The 22,239-nt window shown below is 38.3% G+C and overlaps 2 protein-coding genes across 6 annotated transcripts; one reads left to right on the top strand and one right to left on the bottom strand.

Moving 5' to 3' along the window:
• LOC117426725 (inhibin alpha chain-like) lies at nucleotides 1–4,081 on the top strand. The gene is made up of 2 exons (XM_034044634.2): nucleotides 1–648; nucleotides 2,429–4,081. The coding sequence occupies exons 1-2, from the start codon at nucleotides 354–356 to the stop codon at nucleotides 3,175–3,177; spliced, it is 1,044 nt and encodes a 347-aa protein (XP_033900525.1). The 5' UTR covers nucleotides 1–353; the 3' UTR covers nucleotides 3,178–4,081.
• Nucleotides 4,082–7,363: 3,282 nt separating this feature from the next.
• On the bottom strand, nucleotides 7,364–20,295 carry LOC117426394 (gap junction gamma-1 protein-like). Of its 5 annotated transcripts, none has more exons than XM_034043916.3 (3): nucleotides 20,022–20,295; nucleotides 8,950–10,135; nucleotides 7,364–8,649 (listed from the first exon to the last, which is right to left on the bottom strand). In XM_034043916.3, the coding sequence occupies exons 2-3, from the start codon at nucleotides 10,103–10,105 to the stop codon at nucleotides 8,636–8,638; spliced, it is 1,170 nt and encodes a 389-aa protein (XP_033899807.1). In that variant the 5' UTR covers nucleotides 10,106–10,135; nucleotides 20,022–20,295; the 3' UTR covers nucleotides 7,364–8,635. The 5 variants fall into 5 exon arrangements, with proteins under 5 accessions (XP_033899807.1, XP_058889461.1, XP_033899810.1 ...); XM_059033478.1 differs by lacking the exon at nucleotides 20,022–20,295 and adding an exon at nucleotides 19,815–19,832; XM_034043919.3 differs by lacking the exon at nucleotides 20,022–20,295 and adding an exon at nucleotides 12,568–12,585.
• Nucleotides 20,296–22,239: the final 1,944 nt, after the last annotated feature.

Below are 22,239 nucleotides of genomic sequence, written 5' to 3'. Positions count from 1 at the left end.
GCACCCAAACTCCATGTGAATATTGGGAGGGGGCATGGTCAAAACAAGCCTGCAGTGATAACAGGACATATTAATTAACTGGAAAATCAACACAGCTTCTGAGAGCCTTGTAAACCAGAAGTCACAGTAAAGCAACGATTCAACCCAGAACATCAGAGCTAATAAAAAAAGATCTATCGAGCTACCATATTTGATTAAAACAACGATTCAATGTCAACTTGCATTGCTAGAAGAATTATTAAAGAGCCCTCAAATGAAATAAGACTGAATTGAGTTTATTGATTACCAGGAAGACTATCACCCTCAATACTTCTGAAGCTTGGTTATCCGTTGAGAAGCTCAGCTTATTCACAATGCTCCTACCTGCCCCATTGCTGCTTGTGGCTCTCTGTGTTCCACTGTGGACCCAAGCCTGCGGACCCAACAATGAGGACCCACACACAAGTGTTGTACTAGGGTGGTTCAAACAGCGACTGCTGGAGAGATTGGCACTGGAGGAGCCACCCAGTGCACGGTCCCACCACCAGTCAAGACACAGACTGGGGCTTAACCAGCACAGAGCCTCAACTCGACTGGGCAGGGCAGCGTGGACAGAGAGGAGAAGATCTCAGCTGGACACCTCACAGGTCATCCTGTTCCCCAGCACCGGTCAGTATACTCAACTGCTTTTGAGACCCTAAGTTTTAATATACATTGTATACAGTACAATAGCTCCATTGTATAGAATACAAAACTTGCCTTCTCCATATTAAGATGAACTGTTTTTTGCTGCAGTAGTATACTATAGTTATACAGTAGAACCTCAGTTACAAACACCTTAGGAATGGAGGTTGTTTGTAAGTCTGAGATGTCCGTAACTCTGAAAATGAGTTTTCAGTGGCTTTACTAAATGTGTAAACCTGCTATCTGCGCCCTCAATCTGGCGAATAATACAAGGACATAGCACAGTAATGCAATACTCAGACAGATTATGCAGTAGTTTAAAACTGCACAATATAACATTTAACACCAATTTGTGTATGCTGTCTAAATTGTTAAAATGTTTGTTTTTCTTCAATTTTAGAATTACAGTTTACTGTTTTTACAGTACCTTAGCTACAGAACTAGGGATATTAACCTGTGGCAATTGTGAATTATTTTGGGAACAATTTGGGGTATATTTAAATAAGTCAGTCAGTTTTGGTCAACTTTAAAAGGAAATCAACCCATACTAATGCATTAAAGGTGGATAAATATGGGATACCCTACCCTAAGATTTCACAGACTAATTAACCCAAATCTTGGACTTCTTAATTATAACTTGGATAAGGCAGTCCAAAATTAGTGTCAATCAGGATCCGTGAAACCACCCCTGTAAGTTTCACATATAATTACTCACTTGGCTAAGAATCTCCTTATCTACATAATGTGCACACATTGAAACCATGCATTAGTTGCGTGAACAGGGTATAGCTACCCCTGCAGCCTGTAAAAATTGAACCAAACTCAAATTTTATAAAGTTAAGAATGTCTCCTTGGTCTTACAACATACAGGTAGCAGGTATGGGGTCTTCATATAAAAATCAAGCTTTTTCACCTGCAAGTGCATTACTTAAAACTTTGTTTGAACCTGGTATGCCAGAGAAGACATTTTAACCTCATGGTATATAAATGCAACAGGCTAGTGCCAACATTTGCAGTGTTGAGCTGTGTGTTCTTTAGGGAATTGAGTTACATTTATCCAAGAAGGGGGGTTTCCTTCTAAGGCTATGTTGAAAGTATCAGCTTTAAAAGGGATTCCTTTAAGACCTTCTCCGTATAATAAGCCACCATTTGGAATACACAAGGTCCATTGTTTTACATTTCTTCAATATTTTTTCTTCTTAGGCTATAACATAGTGTGAAGATGGTATTATTAAACACATAGTAGCATGAAAGCAATCTGTTACAATTTCCCAAATTCATTCTGTTTTTTCAACAAATTCAGGTAACAGGTTTGAAAGATCAGCATAAGATGATAGAGCTGTATTTTCTGAGACAAACCCAAAAACTGTCTTGCTGCTCCTCATATTGTGCCATACAGTTTGTTGTTTAAAAATCATTTTAAAAAGGATAAGAACAAAATGGAAAAATGTATGCATGTCCAATTTCTGCAACAACGATAGATTCAGTCAGTGTAGTAGGTACTGTGTTAGGATCCTATCTGAAACATGCAACTCCCGCTGGTGCACATTACCAGCTTCTTGAGTTAATCTGCAGTACAGGACAAAAAAGTATGTATCCAATTAAAAATGAAAGTCTGAAAAATAAGATGTTCAGAAAATAAAGAACTAAAAAATAGCTATTGAATAGTTTTTTGGGTTTTTTTGCGATGTGAACTACAGCACAGGACACACACGCACCCCCCTCTGCACAAAACAATCCTGACCTGTATCTTTTCTTTCCTCAGATTCCACCTGTGTTTTCAGTTCTGACCTCTCCCCAGCAGAGGGAGCTGGCCACTTTACCTACTACTTTCAGCCCTCTGGATACACGCTGGAGCACATAGTCACCTTGGCTCACTTCTGGTTCTACTCTGGAGTGAACGTGACAGAACTGCAGGAAGGAAACACATCGGCCCCAGTCTTCATTCTCACCTCTCACCAGCAGTTAGAAGAGGCAGCAAAACACCCAGAAGAGAGATCTGCAGATGGGTGGTCCGTCTACCATATCAAGAGGCATATCCATCCCCTTCTGTCAGAGGGGCCTTTCGTTCTCCAGGTGCGTTGTCTGAATTGCGGCTGCCACTCTGAGCCCGACAAGACCCCCTTTCTTCAGTTCCACACGCAACCAAAAAACCCAGAGCGATCAAGGAGGTCCTCTGTTCCATGGTCTCCTTCTGCCATTGACCTCCTGCAAAGGCCATCCCAAGAGCAGCCCATATACAACGACTGCCACCGCATGGAGCTCAATATCTCCTTTGAGGAACTGGGCTGGGACAACTGGATTGTCCACCCAAGGGCATTCACGTTCCACTACTGCCATGGGAATTGCTCCAACACGGAACGAATGACCACCTTCCTTGGGATCAAGCAGTGCTGCGCTCCCGTGCCAGGTACCATGAAGTCTCTTAAATTTCGTACAACCTCCGACAGTGGATATTCTTTCAAGTATGAAACACTTCCCAATATGATTGCAGAGGAGTGCTCCTGTATTTAGCAGCTTTCGGTGCCATCACTGATCTGGGACTACCTTTACATTATGTAGAAAATCTATTGACATGTCATGCCTGACATTCTAATGCCCATTATTACTATAAATAAAGTTCAATCATGTATTTTACCCAAATGTCAGATTTTACAGCTATGGACACGTTTTGCATCACTAAGACCTAAACAAACAAAAAATAAAATCACTAATGAACAATTTTTATTTAGCATCATGTGAAACCACAAACTGATATCGCAAAAGTCTAATGGAAGCTATAATAGTAGTACAGTAATTCAAGTTCGATTTCAAAATGTCACATTTTTCAATTTGTCAGTTTCTCGTTAAGTATATGGAAAACTACAAAACAGTATGCAATTCAGTATGTTAACACATTAACACAACATTATTCAGCAGGTTTCATTTGACTTTAAGAAGCAAAATTAGTTCATGCTAGAGTGATGCAAAACTTTTGGCCATAGTTGTAGATCATAACAGAAGACTGGGTGCATTAAAGAGTTAGAATGACTGAAAACTGCATGTTCAGAAACACCAACATAACATGGCTTTGACATGTATTTGATTTTGGGGTAGCTTTTAAATAAATATATTAAAGTATTAAATACTGCACCTATGTTTAATCCATTTCCCTTCAATATATTAGCTTCAGAACAAACAATTTGGTACCGGGCTGAAATTAGTTATCCTAACCAACGCAATTTTTATTGTTTAAAATCTGGTTTGACACTGTTTTATTCACATCCCAAAAAAAGTTAAAAAGCATCCAATGAGGGGCTCACAAACATGTCTTCTCTCCAAGGACAGCTGACACACCAATCAGCAGGCCACTGTAACACTGCCTCCTGTGGAGGAAACAAAAACTGTGTTTGTTCCATGAGGTATGCTTTAACACCACAAGGGGCAGTGTGTTGCAGGGGCACTGTAGGGGAGAGCTACTGGGTCTTCTGGTTTTCATTTCAGCAGGTCTCTTACTTATTGCCTTAATTAGTCCAGTTTAAACATGTGTTGCACTTAGCCATTGCTGATGCAAAGACACCTAGAAAACTTGCAGGATTGGGGCTCTCCAGGACCAGAGTTGGAGTTCTCTGCTGTAGAGTATCAGCTGTACTTGGACACATGTTTGAAAACCCTTTGACTGCTACATTTTAAAATGTCAGAGTGTAATGACAAACAATTGGTTTACAAAGTGATTCTAAAACAATACATGATATTTCATTATGGCCATTAAATGTCAACCAAGTACCACATTTTCTTTGCCATGCAGAATTAGTACTTCTGTATACCATATTAACTGTGTGTTTGAAGTCAAATGGTCACAAAACAGGCTTAAATCTACACATCAGATCTAGAATACAAAACATAGCTGTCAAATGTTTGTTTATTTAGCAGACACCTTTATCCAAGGCAACTTAGAGACTAGGGTGTGTGAACTATGCATCAGCTGCAGAGTAACTTACAACTACGTCTCACCCGAAAGACGGAGCACAAGGAGGTTAAGTGACTTGCTCAGGGTCACACAATGAGTCAGTGGCTGAGGTGGGATTTGAACCGGGGATCTTCTCGTTACAAGCCAGTTTCTTTAACCGCTGGACCACACAGCCTCCTACATGTATTGAATAAATACAAAAAGAATCCCTTTTCAGTGCTACAGTTGCTATCTTCGAAGTTCATTGTAAGCTGTGTTGGAACATTTTATTTAGAGAGAAATTAACTGATTAAGAATTAGAAAAGGCTTTAGAATTTAGTCCACAGAATGAATTCAGTATTGGGACAATTTCTGGTTAATTGTGGGAAAGGAGGACAAATGGGGAGATGCCCTGCTTGTAAAGTACCTTTGATCTCCACCTCCTCCAGAATTGCAGAATAGAAGCTTAACTCTAGGAACTCTGGCTTTATGTTTTTTTTTTTTTACAACACTTGTGTCCTGCTGTAGGTGTTAAAGGGAAATAACTTCTGACCAACATTTAGTTCCCACAGTAGAGATTTCAAAGACATTGTGTCTTTTTCTGATTGGTTTAAAGAACAATCTTGATGTCACTGAAAGACTGCATTTAAACTGAAAATACTGAAATCTTCTTTGTATTGCTGTGATCCATGCTTGGAGAGAAGATACCATTTACCATTAAGATTCCTGGTTGTAACTTTGTAACTCAGAACTTTTATCTTCAATAAACTATACTTATCTGGACTCAAATTAGCAGCCTGCAACTTCTTTCCTTTCTTCTTTTATTGCTTATCTCAACACCCATTGAGGGTTACAGTGCTTGACACGGCTGTAATTTTCAAGTGTGATTAGATTTTTCCGTATTCACAAATCAATGTCGTTCGTCCCCCCCCCCCCCCCCCAAAAAAAAACCACTTTGATTTCATTCTGTATTGATGTTTGTTTTTAAATATATTCTTCTAGCAAGAATAAAATGAGGACAATGTCTCTGTACATGTAATGGATGTTAACAAGCACATGCATTAAAACAAATATACAATACTATAAATCTGACTGCAATAATTTGCTCACCAGTCTCAATATTTAAGACAGTGGGTACAATAGTGTATTCTTTTTTCATGCAAAGTCAAAAAAAACACCCAGCATGGATCAAGGCCACTGTGTTTATTTAAATGATCAGATTGGTTTATTATACCACTCAAGGTGTGGTTTTGTTTTATTATGCAGGCAGTCATTTGTTAAACTTAACCTGACCCATGCAGCTCATTTTAAAATAAAACTTTTCCACAAATCATTCTACTAAAGTGTGTCTAATTTACAGTAACCATTAGCTAAGATTTGTTGTAGTGCTTCAACTACTGAACATAAAATGATGTCACTCACATAGCTAACATGCTATACAGCTTAAACTGCTCCCTCCCCCCCCCCCCCCCCCCAAAAAAAGAAAATCTTACCTCCTTTGTCATCACTGGCCTCCCTTTTACTTTGTGAACAGAATCTTTCGGTTCATCGTGTTAATTTAGGATATACAAATAACAAACACAAAGCTACATATAAACTGAAACCAGTTATAAAGTAACTAGTGCCTATAGGAGGCAAGACACAGTAAAGCCATGGCTAGCATTTCTTTAAGAACATAGAACTTACTTAAGCAGACCCCTCAGATCTGATCAGCCTGTACCCACCAGGATAAGCCACAGGTGGATTGTGGTACAGCATTTTGGGCACTGGCAAAATCACCCAGGATGGAATCAACCATCTATTTTTATTGTTTGATGTAATCCAGAGTGATTGCTTATTGCTGTAAAAATCCAGCTCTGGCTTATTCTGGTGAATCAAGTATTGTTTAGATGTTGGCAAATATTTCTCAAAGCTACTCTTCTAAAAGATGTCTTGAATTCAAATGTTGTGGAGTCCTTGAGGAGTAGCACTCCTTGACAGAGTAGATTAAATAAAGAGACAATTCAAAAACACTGAAGTGCAAACACTTATTTTTTCATTAAATTCTGAAATACAAGAATAATGTAGAAAAAAATACTATATCATACGAGTCATATAGCAGTCTTAGTTCCGTCAGATTCCTTCATTAAGGAAATAATAATTTGTTTAGGCATTAAAATGGAAGAATTCTCTTTCTGCAAATTTATGAAAACACAAAAGGAAAGAATAGATTTGTTTTCCTGCCTGAATACAAGTCCTATATAACCAGGTTTGCAAAAAAAACTGTGTTTTGGGATCTCTCTAAATCACTGTCCAGTGCAAGTTTTCTTTAGCAAAGCTTTACACTTGAAAGCCAAGCGTGTATTACCCTTAAAACTTGACAGTGGAAACACACTGATCTCGGCGATGTGTGGAATAGTTTACACTTTTGAATTAAGGTATAAATAATGCAAGTATAAATGCTTCCGAGTGCAGTAGTTTGGTCCCAGAGATATTAAACAATTGAGCATCAAAAGACCACACACACAGCTGAATGATTAACACTTAATGAGACTCCTGAAATAATGGAATGCAAGTAATGCACACTATATTATATATATATATATATATATACACACACACACTATATATATATATATATATATATATACACACACACACACATACAAAAATTGGAACTGCCAACAAGTAATATTTACCAAACACACATGCAAACCTAACTTGAACCCAGAAGGGTTGAAAAACAAAGCATAAGTACTGTGAAAGAAGCAATGGAAAAAAAAAGCACAGAAGTATTGCATCATGTTTATTTAAAAACCTCAGCTTTGAACTATGTAAAGGGGGTTATAAATTCATCTGCAAAATAAATGCACAATTTTTAGGTCTTGTTGAAACTAATACATGTTCTGCTTTTGGTTCCAAATAACTGGAATCGTAACAAGACTCGAGAGACTCCCAGTTGGATTATCCTGAGAAATTGCAGTTTAAAAATAAGTCACAGAAAGAAGAGGTCTAGAAGTACACATTTTACAGCACAGGTGGCAAGTTCCACAGTAAATCTTAACAGATCATTGAATACATGGAGGAGAAAAAAAGCCAGTACCGAGAAGTCTTTATAGATAAATCAGCATTCAAGTTAACAGAACATTACAGTCTTACAAACAAATATGTCACTAGCATGATTATAAAAGCAACAGGACTAACAAAGTAAATAGTGGGAAACAAAAACAAAACAAACAAAAAAAAAACACAGATTTTCCCAGGTTTCTGAAATTTGGACAAGGCATCATAAAGGCTTCTGTACTCTCACAGCACGTGGGTTGGGAAAACAAGCATTTGGTATACTGTGCAGCCTATTTTTTTGCTCTTCTGGAGCAAGGTAATAAGTTTGCAGTTGCAAAACTTGTTACCTGGAAATCCAAGTGCATCTCTCCCTACTCAAGTTTATATCTGGATTTAAAAAAAAAAAACCTTGCACAGCAAAATTGCTTGATAAACAGAAACTCTCACCTAACCATGCTACAGAGTATCATGGGCCGGGTTTGATCGAACAGAAGCCAAGGGATTTTGTGCATTGCGGTTAACATCACTTTTACATAACTGCTTTTATAAAAATATAAGCCAGAGCTGCCTTTATTATTGGCACACCGATTATTTGGGGTTTTTTTGGAATGACTTGAGAATGTAAACAAAGACATTAAATGGCTTGTGACCCATAACAGTGTTCAGCACAACATTTCTAACACAAACTTAAATGGGCCAGATCAAGAAATGTGGCAAATCTATTGAAGCACTAATTCCAGCTTGAATTATTATGCCCACAACAAATAAAACGTGGGTGTGCATGTGGGGAGGGGGGTCCTGCCCCATCAACTCTTGACAGTTTCCTCTACTGGTCTAAGCAACACTGATTAAAGACAATTTCAACCCCCATAAACATGTCTGCATATGCAAAAGGTTCCTATGTCAAGTCTATCACTGTAATTCCAGTTACTGATTTTCTGTAGTCAGTTCCATTGACTGCATGAAGCAATGCTCACATGCAGCATTCCAGTATTGAACAGATCAGGCTCCAATTCCTGCAAACAAAATAAATAAAAGTTAGTAAGGACACAAAAATTAGCCAGCCATTCACCTTTGGAAACACTGTTACTGAAAAAAGGCAATCTGTGAAGTTACTAGTAAAACCAGAGATATTCTTATACTCAGAACAAATCACATTGATTCTGCTTTACTCCATTTCAAGGAAATGCAAGGCTCCTCTTGCTGGTACACAACAGTCCTATACTGAGCCAATATGATAAATACATTCGAGGGAGGAGCATATGCATGGCTTCATGGATAAAAGCCAATAAACTACAGTGAAGTTCTTAACTCGCCTCCTTTTCCACAAGCACCTCCCTCCTTCTCCTGCGCAAAGTTAAGTCGGTTCTGCTCAACTGCAGTGCCGTTGGACTCTGGGCTGCTGCTGCGTGATGGGCTGTTGGTGTCCATCTGGAAAGCCAGGTCTAGGTGCTCTTGGGCCATCTTCAGGTGCCGTCGCAGATTCTCCAACTCCCTGGAGGAAGGCTCATCCCCGAAGGAGTCCCTGCCAGAGTCGGCCAGGTTATCCCTGTATCCTTGCTTGATACCATTTGACATCTTGCCCTTGGTGTCCTTCTTGAGGGCCGTGTGATAACCTGGTGGAGCCGAAGGCCGGCACCTAGAAATTGGAGACTTTGTATCCATGTTAATCGCTGGGTTCTTTGGTTTCTTGCCGAGGAAATCCCGAATGCCACCAATGCCCAGATGAAACATTTCAAGGATATCCATAACAAGACAAAGAGCACTCACCACATACATGATGAGAAGGAAGATGGTCTTTTCTGTGGGTCTCGAGACAAAGCAATCCACAGTGTGGGGACACGGGCTACGACTACAGACGTAGGAAGGCACCACCTCAAAGCCATATAGGATGTACTGGCCAAAGAGGAAGCCCACCTCAAAGACTGAGCGAGTCAGCAGCTGCAGAACATACATCTTCATCAGACCATCCTGCTTAATCCTCCGTCTCCCGTCATGCTGTTGCTTCTGTTTCTTTTCCACCTTTTCCTCCTTTTCCGGCTCAATGTCCTCAAAGATCATGGGATCTTCTTCACCGTTATCCTCGGCTTCCTCGTAATCCCTGTTCGCCCCTCTCTGGACCATTGGCATCCTTTTCTTGCTCTTTGGATTATAATCCTCATCAGCACTCCTCGCAATTTTATGCATGGCAAAGCCCAGATACATGATGGAGGGCGTAGAGATCAAGATTATCTGGAAGATCCAGAAACGCACGTGGGAAAGGGGGGCAAATGCATCATAGCAGACGTTCTCGCAACCAGGCTGCTGCGTATTGCAGACAAACTTGCTCTGTTCATCATAGTAGATGGACTCCCCTCCGACAGCCGTCAGTACGATGCGGAAGATGATAAGGATGGTAAACCAGATCTTCCCCACAAAGGTTGAGTGGTTATGGATCTCCTCCAGCAACCGTGTCAAGAAGCTCCAACTCATGGTGTCACTGCTGCAGGGGGGCTCTCAGCACTACAATAGAAAGTAAGAAAATTTAGCAGTGTACAGTAATGTGTTATTGTGCTCATTGGCACCCCAATTAACTGTGTACCCTCATGCTTTGCCCCATTTATAGGTTTAATATTAAATGATTGTCCAATCTAATGTCACTCCTAACCCCACAATTGACCCCAATGACCATTTGTTATCCTATAGGCGACACCAATACCCCTTCTCCACTGGGACATCCGACCAGCGAGTGCTTGGTACGGTACGGGCATGGGTGGTTCTCCACTGGCTATTTGGCGAGCCAAATCGAGAACCAAACCGTGAAACTCCGGCCTCAAGACATCTGAATCTGTCGGAAGAGCCAAGCCGAGCCAGGGGTAGGGTTAAGGATTTTCATCATTATGTTGCATCTGTCAGTCATTTATGAACACCATTTGTTTGTGCATCTTTTGGCAAACCGAGTTAATAACAATTAACCGTCTTTCATTGCGCTCAACGTCCGTGAAACAATCCAGGCTCCCCATAACCGCACAGTGTGGGCTCAGTATGTCCCCGGCGCGGTTATACAGTGGAAAAGAGGCATTATATAACACACTGTGACAGAGCTCTCACATTTTATTGCAATATATGACCAACAGCACCATAGCTACTTTAGTCCACCAAATGTTTCTTCAATGATGGATGCTATTTTAGATGGTATGACAAGTACCCTTACCCAAACCATTGTATCATCATTGTATCTGACTACACATCATACAAAAGTATATCAGAACCATGATACACATAGAGACCCTAGAACAGGGTGAAGTCTCAAGGATTAGTTGTCCTAGATGGATAGAACTAGGAGTAGAGTAACAGTAGTCACAAATACCTATGACCCTTAAAATAGGGAAGCTATTGCTTAGAAATAACACATTATATTATTAAGTGGCTGGACAAAAAACTGATACTATACAGTACATCCTACTTTAAATCCCTTACATCACTTCCAGTACAACAAAGCTCTTGAACCCAAATCACCTTATGGAAAGCTGGCCTACTGTACGGTTTAGAGCCCTTGGGGCACTGGATTTGTGAAAGGGCTTTGTCACTTAACAGGAAAGGAAAAATGATCCTCTGGCCTGAAACAGCCTGCTCAGCCCAAGCCTTCCTGCCTCCTAAATAAGGCTTTTCATTCACATCAATGACTTCTGACCTGCTCACAGCATTTACTTGCCAGTACCCCAAACAAGCCTGCTAGACAAAAGCTACCATTGTGCCAATGGGGGGGGGGGGGGGCACTTCATCCTGACCATAACCACTTCAGGGATATTCATCTGTTTTTAGTTACCAAAATTTCAGGAAGCAGAAACATGGCACCCCTACAGAGAAAAGCACAGCTGGGACCACCCTGTTAGGTCACCTCAACCACCACCACAATTTAACTCAACTCATTGTTAAACTGTCTCCTCCCACCACCCAAACAAATTGTGTTAATTTGAGCTGAAAGACACTAGCTAGAAATGACACTAGCTAGTTTAAAAAAAGGTAAAGGATTGATTTTTAAAAAACGCTATTACCATGCCACTGGATGGCAGTATAACCCAAGAGAAGATCTTCAAAATGATTCAATTGGTTGCATGGCTAGGACACCTACTATTTTGTCGGAAGAAACATTTAAAATGTAGCGGTACAACATTGAACATTTCATTTTTAATGACTTGCTGTTATTCCTGAAACTAAGGCAGCTGTGTTATTTTACTTTTTTTCTGTGCTGTATAATAACAGCAAGTAATTCAATGAAATGCTCAGCGTTGTTTTAACCATGTCTCAGTCTTTTACACTTTGGTTTCAGGGGGAAAAAAAACAGCAGAATAAAGAAAAAAAAATGAAAGCGCCATGCAAGCCTAGTGTTAGTAATAATGCTGCCACTGCATCCTAATCTCATGAAGCAAACAAGGTTACTAAAAAAAAAAAAAATCACCAATTGATTGATTGTGGTCACTGTTAAATAAAAGCAAAAATCCTACAAGCAATTCTTCTAGACGTTTCTAACATTTTGTCCTTTGGACAAGAAGTTTTCAAAAACTCCACCCCCCTGCACTAGACTGTCACTTAAACATACATGACATCAAGTAGAATATATTATTGGATTAAAAAAATAAATAAACCACACACATTTCAGTGCAAAGTAATCCTTACAATACTGTAGGAAGCTACAGTTACTGGATTAGCAAGACACTTTAATTACAGACACTAATCAAAATCAAACTTGAGTGACAAGCAAATTAGGAGAACAATTTGACAAAGAAACTCAAGGAATCCCATTTCAAGTTGTGCAAAAGGAACACATTTGTATACTCCTGTGCTACCAATTACTTTGAGCTTACTAATTACAAATATAAAATGATCTTGTTAATTACACTATGAGAAATTGATCTTGTGCCTTACCTACAATTTGTTAATTTCCAACGTACCCGATTATGCTGCCAGAGTTTACAGCTACTCCACAAAGCGGTTCTGTGGCAGATAGCGAGAACGGTAATTCTGTCTCACTTGACTGCCAATGTGCCGAGAACATAAGATGTATGTATGTCAAAAGGGAGTCGCAGCACCTGACCCCCCTGCAAGTGGTAATGATAATTACAGTAAGACACTTTTCCCCCTTATTGGGTGAATCCAGGTGACTCACAAGTCAAAGCTTTTTCAAGTTCTTTCATGCAACGCTGGCAAGATGACAAGGCAAAATTTCTACATTCCAATTGCTTTTGAAACTACAAACTGCAGGGGAAAAGCTGCTATTTGTGTAGTTTCCTTTAAGTTCCTAAAAGGATGTTCCTCATACTGTAACCAAAGACTTAATGAACAGCCAACTGCCAACCTAGAAATACTGCAATTCCAGTAACCATGCACATTTTTGTGTAAGCCACAGATCTGAGGCAAGCTGTAACAAGCTTCTGTAGTCAGTATTAACAGCAGAATATAGTACTTTAAAAACGAATTGACAGGAAATATATAGTGGGGTGTGGGAACACACATTTTAGGAAGTGCTAACGAACAATATACAGCAGGTTCAATCACCTAAACAAAATAAGTTAACACACCTTTCAAATAAAAAAATAACAACTACAGGGCAAACTTAAGAAAGCTGGCCACTTTTGCAATGCTGCCATGGCAACACCATTCACTATAGTGAAGCTTAAAAAGGGTGGTGGCACCAAATGGGCAACAGATTGGGACCTGTTGCTAATTACCTTCTCAACATGGACACCATTTCTCACAGAAGGGCTCCATTGCTGAGAGAACAGTATAACTAAATACATTCACAGGGCGTACAAGCTAGCTGCCTTTATCCACAGTATTGTGTCTATTATAGATTGTATACATCTGGAGGGGAAGACAACATGTATTCAAGTACAAATTCAAAAGAGAACTTTGACTTTGAACTGGTCATTAAAATGACGAAGAAAAAAAGAACTGCTCTCACAGAGGACTAGTCACAGAACAGGCTGCAGACGCAACAGGATTCATTGTGTAACGCGATACTGTAGGTATATGTTGTATGGATTATAATACATGACCAAAAACAGACAGGTAATTGAAGTCCAACTTTAATAGTGTGGTTCACAGCCATAAGAAAAAAATACTCCTTACATTACATGTTGCATTACTGAAAGTACCCCCCTTTGGAGCACAGGGTTTACACAGTATACCTTACAGGTGGTAACAATTTATATGATGGGTAAATACCACATCTGATCATGGCAACACTGGCCAGTAGAAACTTCAGCTGCAACTGCTTTTGGCTTAATTTTTTTAGTGTAAAAAATGTATTGGATTTAGTCCTTTATTTCGGATTTTTAGTCCTTTACTCCGGATTTTTGCTATAGGCCTCCAACTAGATAATAAACCTAAAGTCTGGCCTCAGGACAAAGCCACTTACCAGCAAAAGTTTTGCATTTAACTCCCTGTACAAAAAGCCATCATGACTCAGGAGTCTTTCCACTAAAAAAAATGATAAAATGGGCACTGTAGCCAGCATAATCTGCAGTCCACAATCAAATATAACCATTTCAAACCTATAGCCACTTTACCAACCAACACAAGATGGTGTCCACACAAGATTATCCATAAGGGGTGGTCCATTGGCTATATTCATACACACAGCTTACAGTATCATTCATATAAACGGTCACTATCGACCAGAGAGGGACTTCTGCAGGCCCACCAAGAAGGCTAAAGGAGTACATGACAGCCCTTGATGAAGTAGGGTCTTACTGATCCCCTTCGACAAGCACCAGTTTTATAGCACAACATTGTACTAATTTATTGGAAACAATGCCGACTGGTATACTTATCCAATAAAATTAGCATTACCTGGCTGATATCAACACTGGTCAGCATTGCTGTTCACAGAACCACAAATGCCCCATTTAGATCCCCTATATTTTGTTTGACAGTTAATAAAAGGCATTTAAAAGGAGATGTAAAAGAGTCCTGGATTTAAGGGAATTCAAATCCAAATGTTAAAGCTTGTTGTCACATCTAGTCCAGGAAACACTGGGTTGGGATGAGCATATGACTGAAACAGAGGCAATAGGGAGGAAAACAGGTTTGTTAAATTTGAACGTGTCAGATGGGGAAAGGATATAGCATCATGTTAAGATCCGGCAGAGCTTACACAGCAAAGTAAAATAATGTGCTCTGTAAAACAGGATTAACAAAATCTGGAAGTTATCCTACCACAAAACCCTCCTTCTAAGAAATGCATTTACTGTGCTGGGGGAGGGAGGGGGGTAATGGAGACATTGTAATTACATTTATCAAGCAGAACACAATGCTACAGATTAATTGTGCCTCCTACACTAGCAACTCAGGGACAACAGCTTACTCAAGAAGGTTCAAAAGTGGTACAGTACTTAAAAGCTAACAGCATCTCTCTACGATAGTATACATAGGCATCTGCATTAAGGGCTCTTGTTACAATAGTTTTATCCAATTCTTAGTTCACACAGTTCAAGTCTTTAAGATGCATGAGGCCTTGGCTCAAATCCTTCTCATCAGAAGTGAGGAGAGTTTGGAGGACTTATTACAAAACGACTGCACAAGTCCAGGCAGGCGTTAAAACCAGACACACGTGGGAATTAGAGGCTTGTTTTCCAGAACACACCCATGTTTCATTATTTGGTTTTGCACATTATCTAAAAATCAGTGAATTCAAAAGGGAATGGAGATCAAAACGGAGCTTTTGACCATCATCACCCCACCTCCCTCTTCAAGTTGTGTTGCCAAGGACTACAAGCTTTTATTGTAGGAATAAAATAAGAAAGAATGGTTTACATGTAGTTTAAAAATGCCCTGTGCAAATAAAAACAAAGATTAAAAGAATTGTGTAAAAGGGTTTTGTGCTACAGCAAACTAGTTCAGACAATTCAGTTTGTTCTAGAGGCGGACAACTGAACGACAGGAAGTGTTCAGGTCACGATTGAGGTGCCACACACAAGAAAAAAAACAACCATGTCCTTCAATTTCTTATGAGCACTTTCTATAGAACAAATACAATATTTGTTTAGCTAGACAGCTCCCAAAAGTGCAACAGCTTCTAGTAGTTTCACCAGCTGTAAGGAGAATCATCTTTGTTGTGCAGTTAACAGGAAAACATTACAAAGATATATTAAAGCCTAAAAATAAAAAAGCACACAACATTTTAAATACACTATAGGGTGACTGAAATCGTACCACACCCTCAGAAATAAAGTACGAGAGAGTTCCCAATCAAATTACTGAATATTGTAAGTTAATTGATCAGTGCAACATGAGCTAGCCACAGTTCCCAATATTTTGTCTAACAGTATGACGGAGAGGATGTGGCACTGATGCAGAATATTTGTGAGCCGTTTTTATTGAAACAAGTAAAAAGGGTTAACAAAAACACTGCTCACAGAACAAAACTAGAAGTTCAAACAAAACAAAATCACTGACACCAAATAAACAAGTACCGTGTTGGTGCTTCCAGCACACCTAGCAATTATCTTTTTACTTTGTTTCGTGTCTCGCTCTCACATACCTCCACCATAACCAGCAAAAGCTGCAGAGTTTTTATACATGTGACCATCTCCGAATTAACAATACATTTATCAATCCGGAGATGGGGACATTCCACACAAGTTTAGTGGATGGGGCTTTAACCCCCATCCATGCTGCCAAATAAACAAAGACACTCGTATTTAACCCCCCGAAATACATTTAAACCACCAATACATATTTATAAGCAGAGCTTTGCCCTGCCCCGTCTAATTGTGTGCAAGGCTTTTCTTCTGCCCTGCCACATGAGTATATGTATTTTTTTTTTAAATATAAAGTATTAACAATTATTTGGGCTCTCCAGAAACAGTATGCTCAGAGCAAGTTGGAGGAGATGAGTGGGTACTGGAGCAATGAAAGACATTAAAAAGAGCCTGAGTGATGAACAGACACCATGGTCCTTATCAAAGGATGGACATGCAAACAGACAGAAACAGGAAGGAAGAAACCGAGTGGGGAAAGAAATATGAACATTTGGCAGGAAGCAGGAGCAGCCATTTACCAAGAGTGGGCTGATAGACAGCTGAGGACAAGAAAAAAAAGGGGGGAAAAGGAGGGGTTGGGGGAGGGGAGGAGAATCACAACTGTCCAAATGTTCAGTTAGAGAATTGAGAACCTGCTTGCCGCCAAATCAAATTCTGAAAGGCAGGGTTGATGCGGGGGCAGGCCATGAACGAATTGGAGGGGGGGTCTACAGCTACGGCCAAACATTTGGCAACACCTTACAGAATTAACTGATTTTTTGAAGTCAAATGAAACCTACAGAATGATATTACATTAACATACTTTGTTTTCCATATGCTTACAAAAAAACTGACATTGAATAATGTGAACTTTTGAAATCCAACATGAAATACTCTACTACCATCTGGTAGACTTTTGCAATATCATTTTGTAGTTTCTTTGATCATGCAATGTTAAAAGATCTAAACTTTTTTTTTTTTTTTTTTTTTTTTTTTTTTTTTTAAATGGTCTCAATCCAAAAATTCTAGGCAATGCAAAACTTCTGGCCATAGCTGTAGAGGAATATAGCTAGATAAGGGCATCTGCTAATAAATAAATAAATTCCCTCCAACAATGTAAACACCTTGCTGACTGGTCAAGTCACTTCATTGCCTTCCTGGCTGCTCCAGATGGTTCAGCGTAATAGATGGCATTTAAATGTTTTGGTCCAAACCTTGTAGATCCGGATTGATGAGCACTCTAAAACAGGCCTAGAAGAAAGCCACTCAGACACATCGCACTGCCAAACTCATCCCCCCCCAAAAATGCACACTACAGTAGCTAGATTCAAAGCAGTTTTGGTATGTGAGGACCCTCCCTGGACACTTAATGACTATTTTATTGAGCACTAGCTAATGCGCTGTAGGGCTGCAAATGTTTCACTTTACAGGATGTTAATCATTCTTAAGAAAAAGAAAACACACACATTCCCCATTTCAATCTAATTTGTCCACCCCATATCAAAACATTGACTGGCTTCCTTGCTGTACCACTCTAGTATCTAAACCAATAATAAAAAGGAGCCCATACCTTAACTCCACATGGCTCAAATCAAACAGCAGCCCAAGTTCAAACGCCTCACTGCGTCATTTGACATTCCTGTATGCACATGCAAAAACTCAAGGGAAATACAAACATGCTCCATTCACTTACACCCAATAACTAAAGAACGGAATCTCAATTGATTAACAGCTCTCTAGATAAAGCTTAACATATGTAAAACATGGAATACACATCCCAGACAGAGGGATTATGTAGCAGTAATTACAGTAACTTTCAAAACAGCTGTTTAATGGAGGTTGTCACAGGTACAGTTAAAACTAAAGGCATGGATTATTAGCCTCTGTTGGTTGTGCCTGAAGATATATTTTGAGATCTGCCCTAGGATATGGAAACAAGTGGAACAGAGCATGAGTATACGATTCATCTGTTGATGTCTGGCCAAAAGTTTCATCTTTTTAAAAAAGGTGTTTATTTTAGATGGTTATGGCAATTTGGTGGTCTCTACATCTCTTGTCCGATTAACATGCCATTATCACTATACAGGCCATTTAACAAAAGCATTTAAGCAGATCCGTGCCGATGTGCGAGTATACTCCTATATCAGAGTGAATCAGTGTCTGGGAATATTTGCAAGACTATCAATCTCAAAATGTTTGGAATTACGTGTGAAGTTTGGATACAGAGTGTACAACACACGTTTACATGGATTAACGCAGTTTTTATTCCCATCAGAAACAAGTGGCTTTATTTGATTCTAGATTGAGAAGAACCATTACAACCTTAACTAGTTTCAGAAAGGACAAGTAGGTTTAACCGACCAATATAACGGTTGGTACGCTAACAAATGATGTATTCAAAAAGTTTAAAAAAGCTACACTTAAATATCGCTGCTATGCTATTCACAACGTGTTAAAATCATTTGTGTATATATAACTCACTTTTATAGAAATCACCGGTTTCCAATTAAACCCAAATTTGTCCGCAATCACTCCTAGCGAGTACCTGCATTGAAAATAAGGAAGAAATGTATATATATAAAAAAAGTAATAAAAAGTAACCCACAATAAAAATGATTTACGTATTCTGATGTAAAAGTAGCAGATTAGGTGTTGAGAGTTTAAAAACAGCAGGTTTTAAAAAGGTAGGCTAATGAAAAAATAGGCTACAGACTGCAAGCAATGTGTCCATTCTTGCCATTGTACGCAGACCCGTCAGCAACAATCATCCATTAACTGATCTATATTTTCTTCTACAAAAAAATACTCTGATGGTGAATAATATAGCACATAACATTGTTTTTAATTACACTCAACGTCTGTAGTACCATATCAAAACGAGTTTCGCAAAACAGCAATTTAATACTCAAGTTCTAATACAACGTTTTCTAACAAACTTCTTAATCACGCTTTATATTGCGTGGCATAAATTAATATTAAATAGATATTCAATAGAGATGCAATTGCATATTAAATTAATGCTTAATAAATATGCAATAGCTCGTTTCTTGCTAAATGTTAACCAAATGTCGATTGAAAATGTAATTCCATATCACGTCCATTTACGTTTTGTTACCATTGGAAATATGTAATAATTTCTCATTGTTTACATGTCCTTATTGAAAATAGTTAATCGGACTTAAATGTTAATGGAAAGTAACAAGGAATAATTTAACGTAAATGTAATATGGAATTGCATATCTATTAAATATTAATTTAACATTATTAATATGCAATTGCTTATCTTTAATATTAAGATATGCCACGCAATATAAAGCGTTACCAACTCCTCTTATGTCATGTTACTTTGGGTATAACAAAAACACGAAAGAAAAACTAAACCATCTATTTTGTTTCGACGAAAAAAATAAAACGTGATTTCCCACTAAAATACCCCAGACCTGTATTTGCGCTATTTTTCACATTAAATAACGCAAAACAATTCCTCAAAAAATAACGTTTCTTTTCAGGTTACCAGTTCAGACTATGTGTAGAAAATTGGTACCAAAAAAACAAAATAAGACCAAACACATGGGTACTCAAATGTCCCAACATGTTAATTCATGATTATTTCAAACAGCTTATATAAAATCACGTTTTTCTGAAGTTGAAAAGGTGAAGTTAAATATTTCCCTTACCCCTCACTACACAGTGGTCTCCAGCCACTGCAGCAAGAGTTCGGTAATTTTTCTTGTTTATTCACCTTTCTTGTTATTAAGAGCAACTTCTGCACCTCACCAAAAGCGCGAAAATATATCCACCAACCAAATATTAACATGGGATAATAAAAAAGCATACTCGAATTCAGACAGGGCCCACGTAAAATAAATAAAATATGTTCTTACCTTTAAAATGAAATGAAATGATAACTATTTTGCTGCTAACTTTGTAGCTAATTCCTCCTAATGTTATCCAGCACTCGACTTTATTTACTGTCCCACCACAAAAGGACTCCCCTTTAACCCGTTTGAGTTTGGACCATATAACCCTCCCAGTCCCTCAGTCGGGGTCCTAAATCCAGGAGAGGACAAAGAAAATCTCCCAAAATCCTTCTTTCCTCCTCCCCGTCTCCCACTCCACCCCCCAAAAGGGGCCCAATTTCTCCACGCCGCCAAATTCCCTGATGTTGATGATTCAACTTCCAATACATTTTAAAATAGACTAGCACCACTCACACTGTCTTACTGTCTTGATTTTAAGTACGCATTTGATGACCACAGGAAAAAAATATTTAACAAAATGCGTAACAACGGTTTAGTTTACCACAGAAGCGGCCGTATGGTAGCTGTCATGATGATAAAAAGTGAACCACAAGTTGTACTGTTTCACAACATGTTACGATATTCGTTAAATAAATAAATAAATAAATAAATAAATAAATAAATGTTAACAGTAGTTTCAAACTTAACCTAGCCTTTTCCATGCTTGGCTGTGCTTTTTAATGTTTTAACTGCTTTGCCCAACTCCTCTGTACAAATACTACAATAAAATAAAATTAGCATGTGTGATACATTTGATTCATTACTATATTTGTTTGAACCACACCTACAAAATAACAAAAAATGCTGACATAACACAGTCAATAGGGTTTCACAACTAGAGATATAAGGAATGCCCTATGCAGACCAAATTAATCACTCACCTGAAAAAAAGCCCATCTGCACGTGTGCTACAGATGGTATGTGTTTATTTAAAAATAATAATAATCCAACACCAGTGAATACTGTATTCAGAAGCACGATTCCCTATCAGCACTTAAGGTAAATCATGCTATTTTGTTTAAATGCACTTCAAGTTAGAACAGACTGTAGTTTTAGTGGAGATAAAGATACATGACACAAAAACTGTAGCCTAGGATTAGCTATAAGGATGGTCTCTTTTGTGTTAGAAACAGACTTAATCAAATAGAATCAACAGACAATAAAATTAACTTTTTCCATTTGTTTATGGACATTTCTAAATAATTAACTAGTTAGCAAAAAAAAAAAAAAAAAAAAAAGATTTGACTAGCAAGTTTGAAATGATATGGTACTATCAACACAGCTTATTAATAAATGACTTGTGAGTATATGTGTGGCCCATCATTATTGCCTCAGCAGATTTAGAGCAAAAGGCAAGTCATAAAATGCATTCTTGCTGGTCAGCTTGTGCAGCTGCATGAAGTTTTTGGCAGAAAGCCACACAGTCAGATCATTTCTGGTGTATGGTATTGCTCACCAATAAATGGGAGTCTTCACATTGAGCAAGGATTACTGGCATCAAATACAGTCAGATAAGTGCATTCTTGTTTTTCTGAACACAGGATGAATATCGTAATGTGCACAAAACGCAGTGATTTAGATAGAGGTTCAAAATGAAGAGAAAGAAGGAAGCACCCGTAACAAAAAGTCCTGCTGTACTAAAGTATTGACAGTTCTTTTTAAACTACCTCAGAACAGTGAACAACCAATACAATTAAGCAGAGGTTTGGACACACTGATACGAACTGACCATATCCTACTACTTTATATATCTTTAGCACTTCAGTTTAGAACAAGTGATTTACAAATATCTAGAGAAGCGCTTATTCAAATCTATGAATATCAACATCCTTTTCATGTCACTGATATCTCTAATTTTGTAGTAGGCTTAACAGTTGTGCTGGGATTGGATGTAGCTGACATGCTTTGTTGCCAGTATAATTTATTTGAAAAAAAAAAAAAAAACATGTATTACTTTATCTATTATTTTAATGATACAAAAGACAATGTTTTATATACCTACAGCATACTGTAATTGTATCGTGTTCAAAAGGTAAGGTGCTACAAATTTAAATATTTAAAAGTGTATTCACTTTAATAGTAAAATAAAATAGGGTGAGAAATATTTGATAAATACATTTTTTAAAAGTAATCATCACAGTTCTCATCACCTATGCATTCCGTTGTATATAACTTCTTTTTTTTTAATTTCAGGGAAAACACATTTTAAATTGATAACTCTACACATACCCTCAAAGTACAGGTTGGCATTGAATTTCGGTGAAGAAGCATTACTAATCATTTTAATAATCATTAATAATCA

This window comes from Acipenser ruthenus, chromosome 11 (assembly GCF_902713425.1).
Source record: "Acipenser ruthenus chromosome 11, fAciRut3.2 maternal haplotype, whole genome shotgun sequence".
Classification (NCBI taxonomy): Eukaryota; Metazoa; Chordata; class Actinopteri; order Acipenseriformes; family Acipenseridae; genus Acipenser; species Acipenser ruthenus.
This window is presented reverse-complemented; position numbering and strand designations above follow the sequence as displayed.

Bases quoted from the DNA above. Each gene is read 5' to 3' on its own strand.
- LOC117426394 (XM_034043916.3), bottom strand. From the start codon at position 10,105: ATGAGTTGGAGCTTCTTGACACGGTTGCTGGAGGAGATCCATAACCAC.
- LOC117426725 (XM_034044634.2), top strand. From the start codon at position 354: ATGCTCCTACCTGCCCCATTGCTGCTTGTGGCTCTCTGTGTTCCACTG. The intron at 649-2,428 runs GTCAGTATACTC...TTCTTTCCTCAG, and splicing joins CATCCTGTTCCCCAGCACCG to ATTCCACCTGTGTTTTCAGT.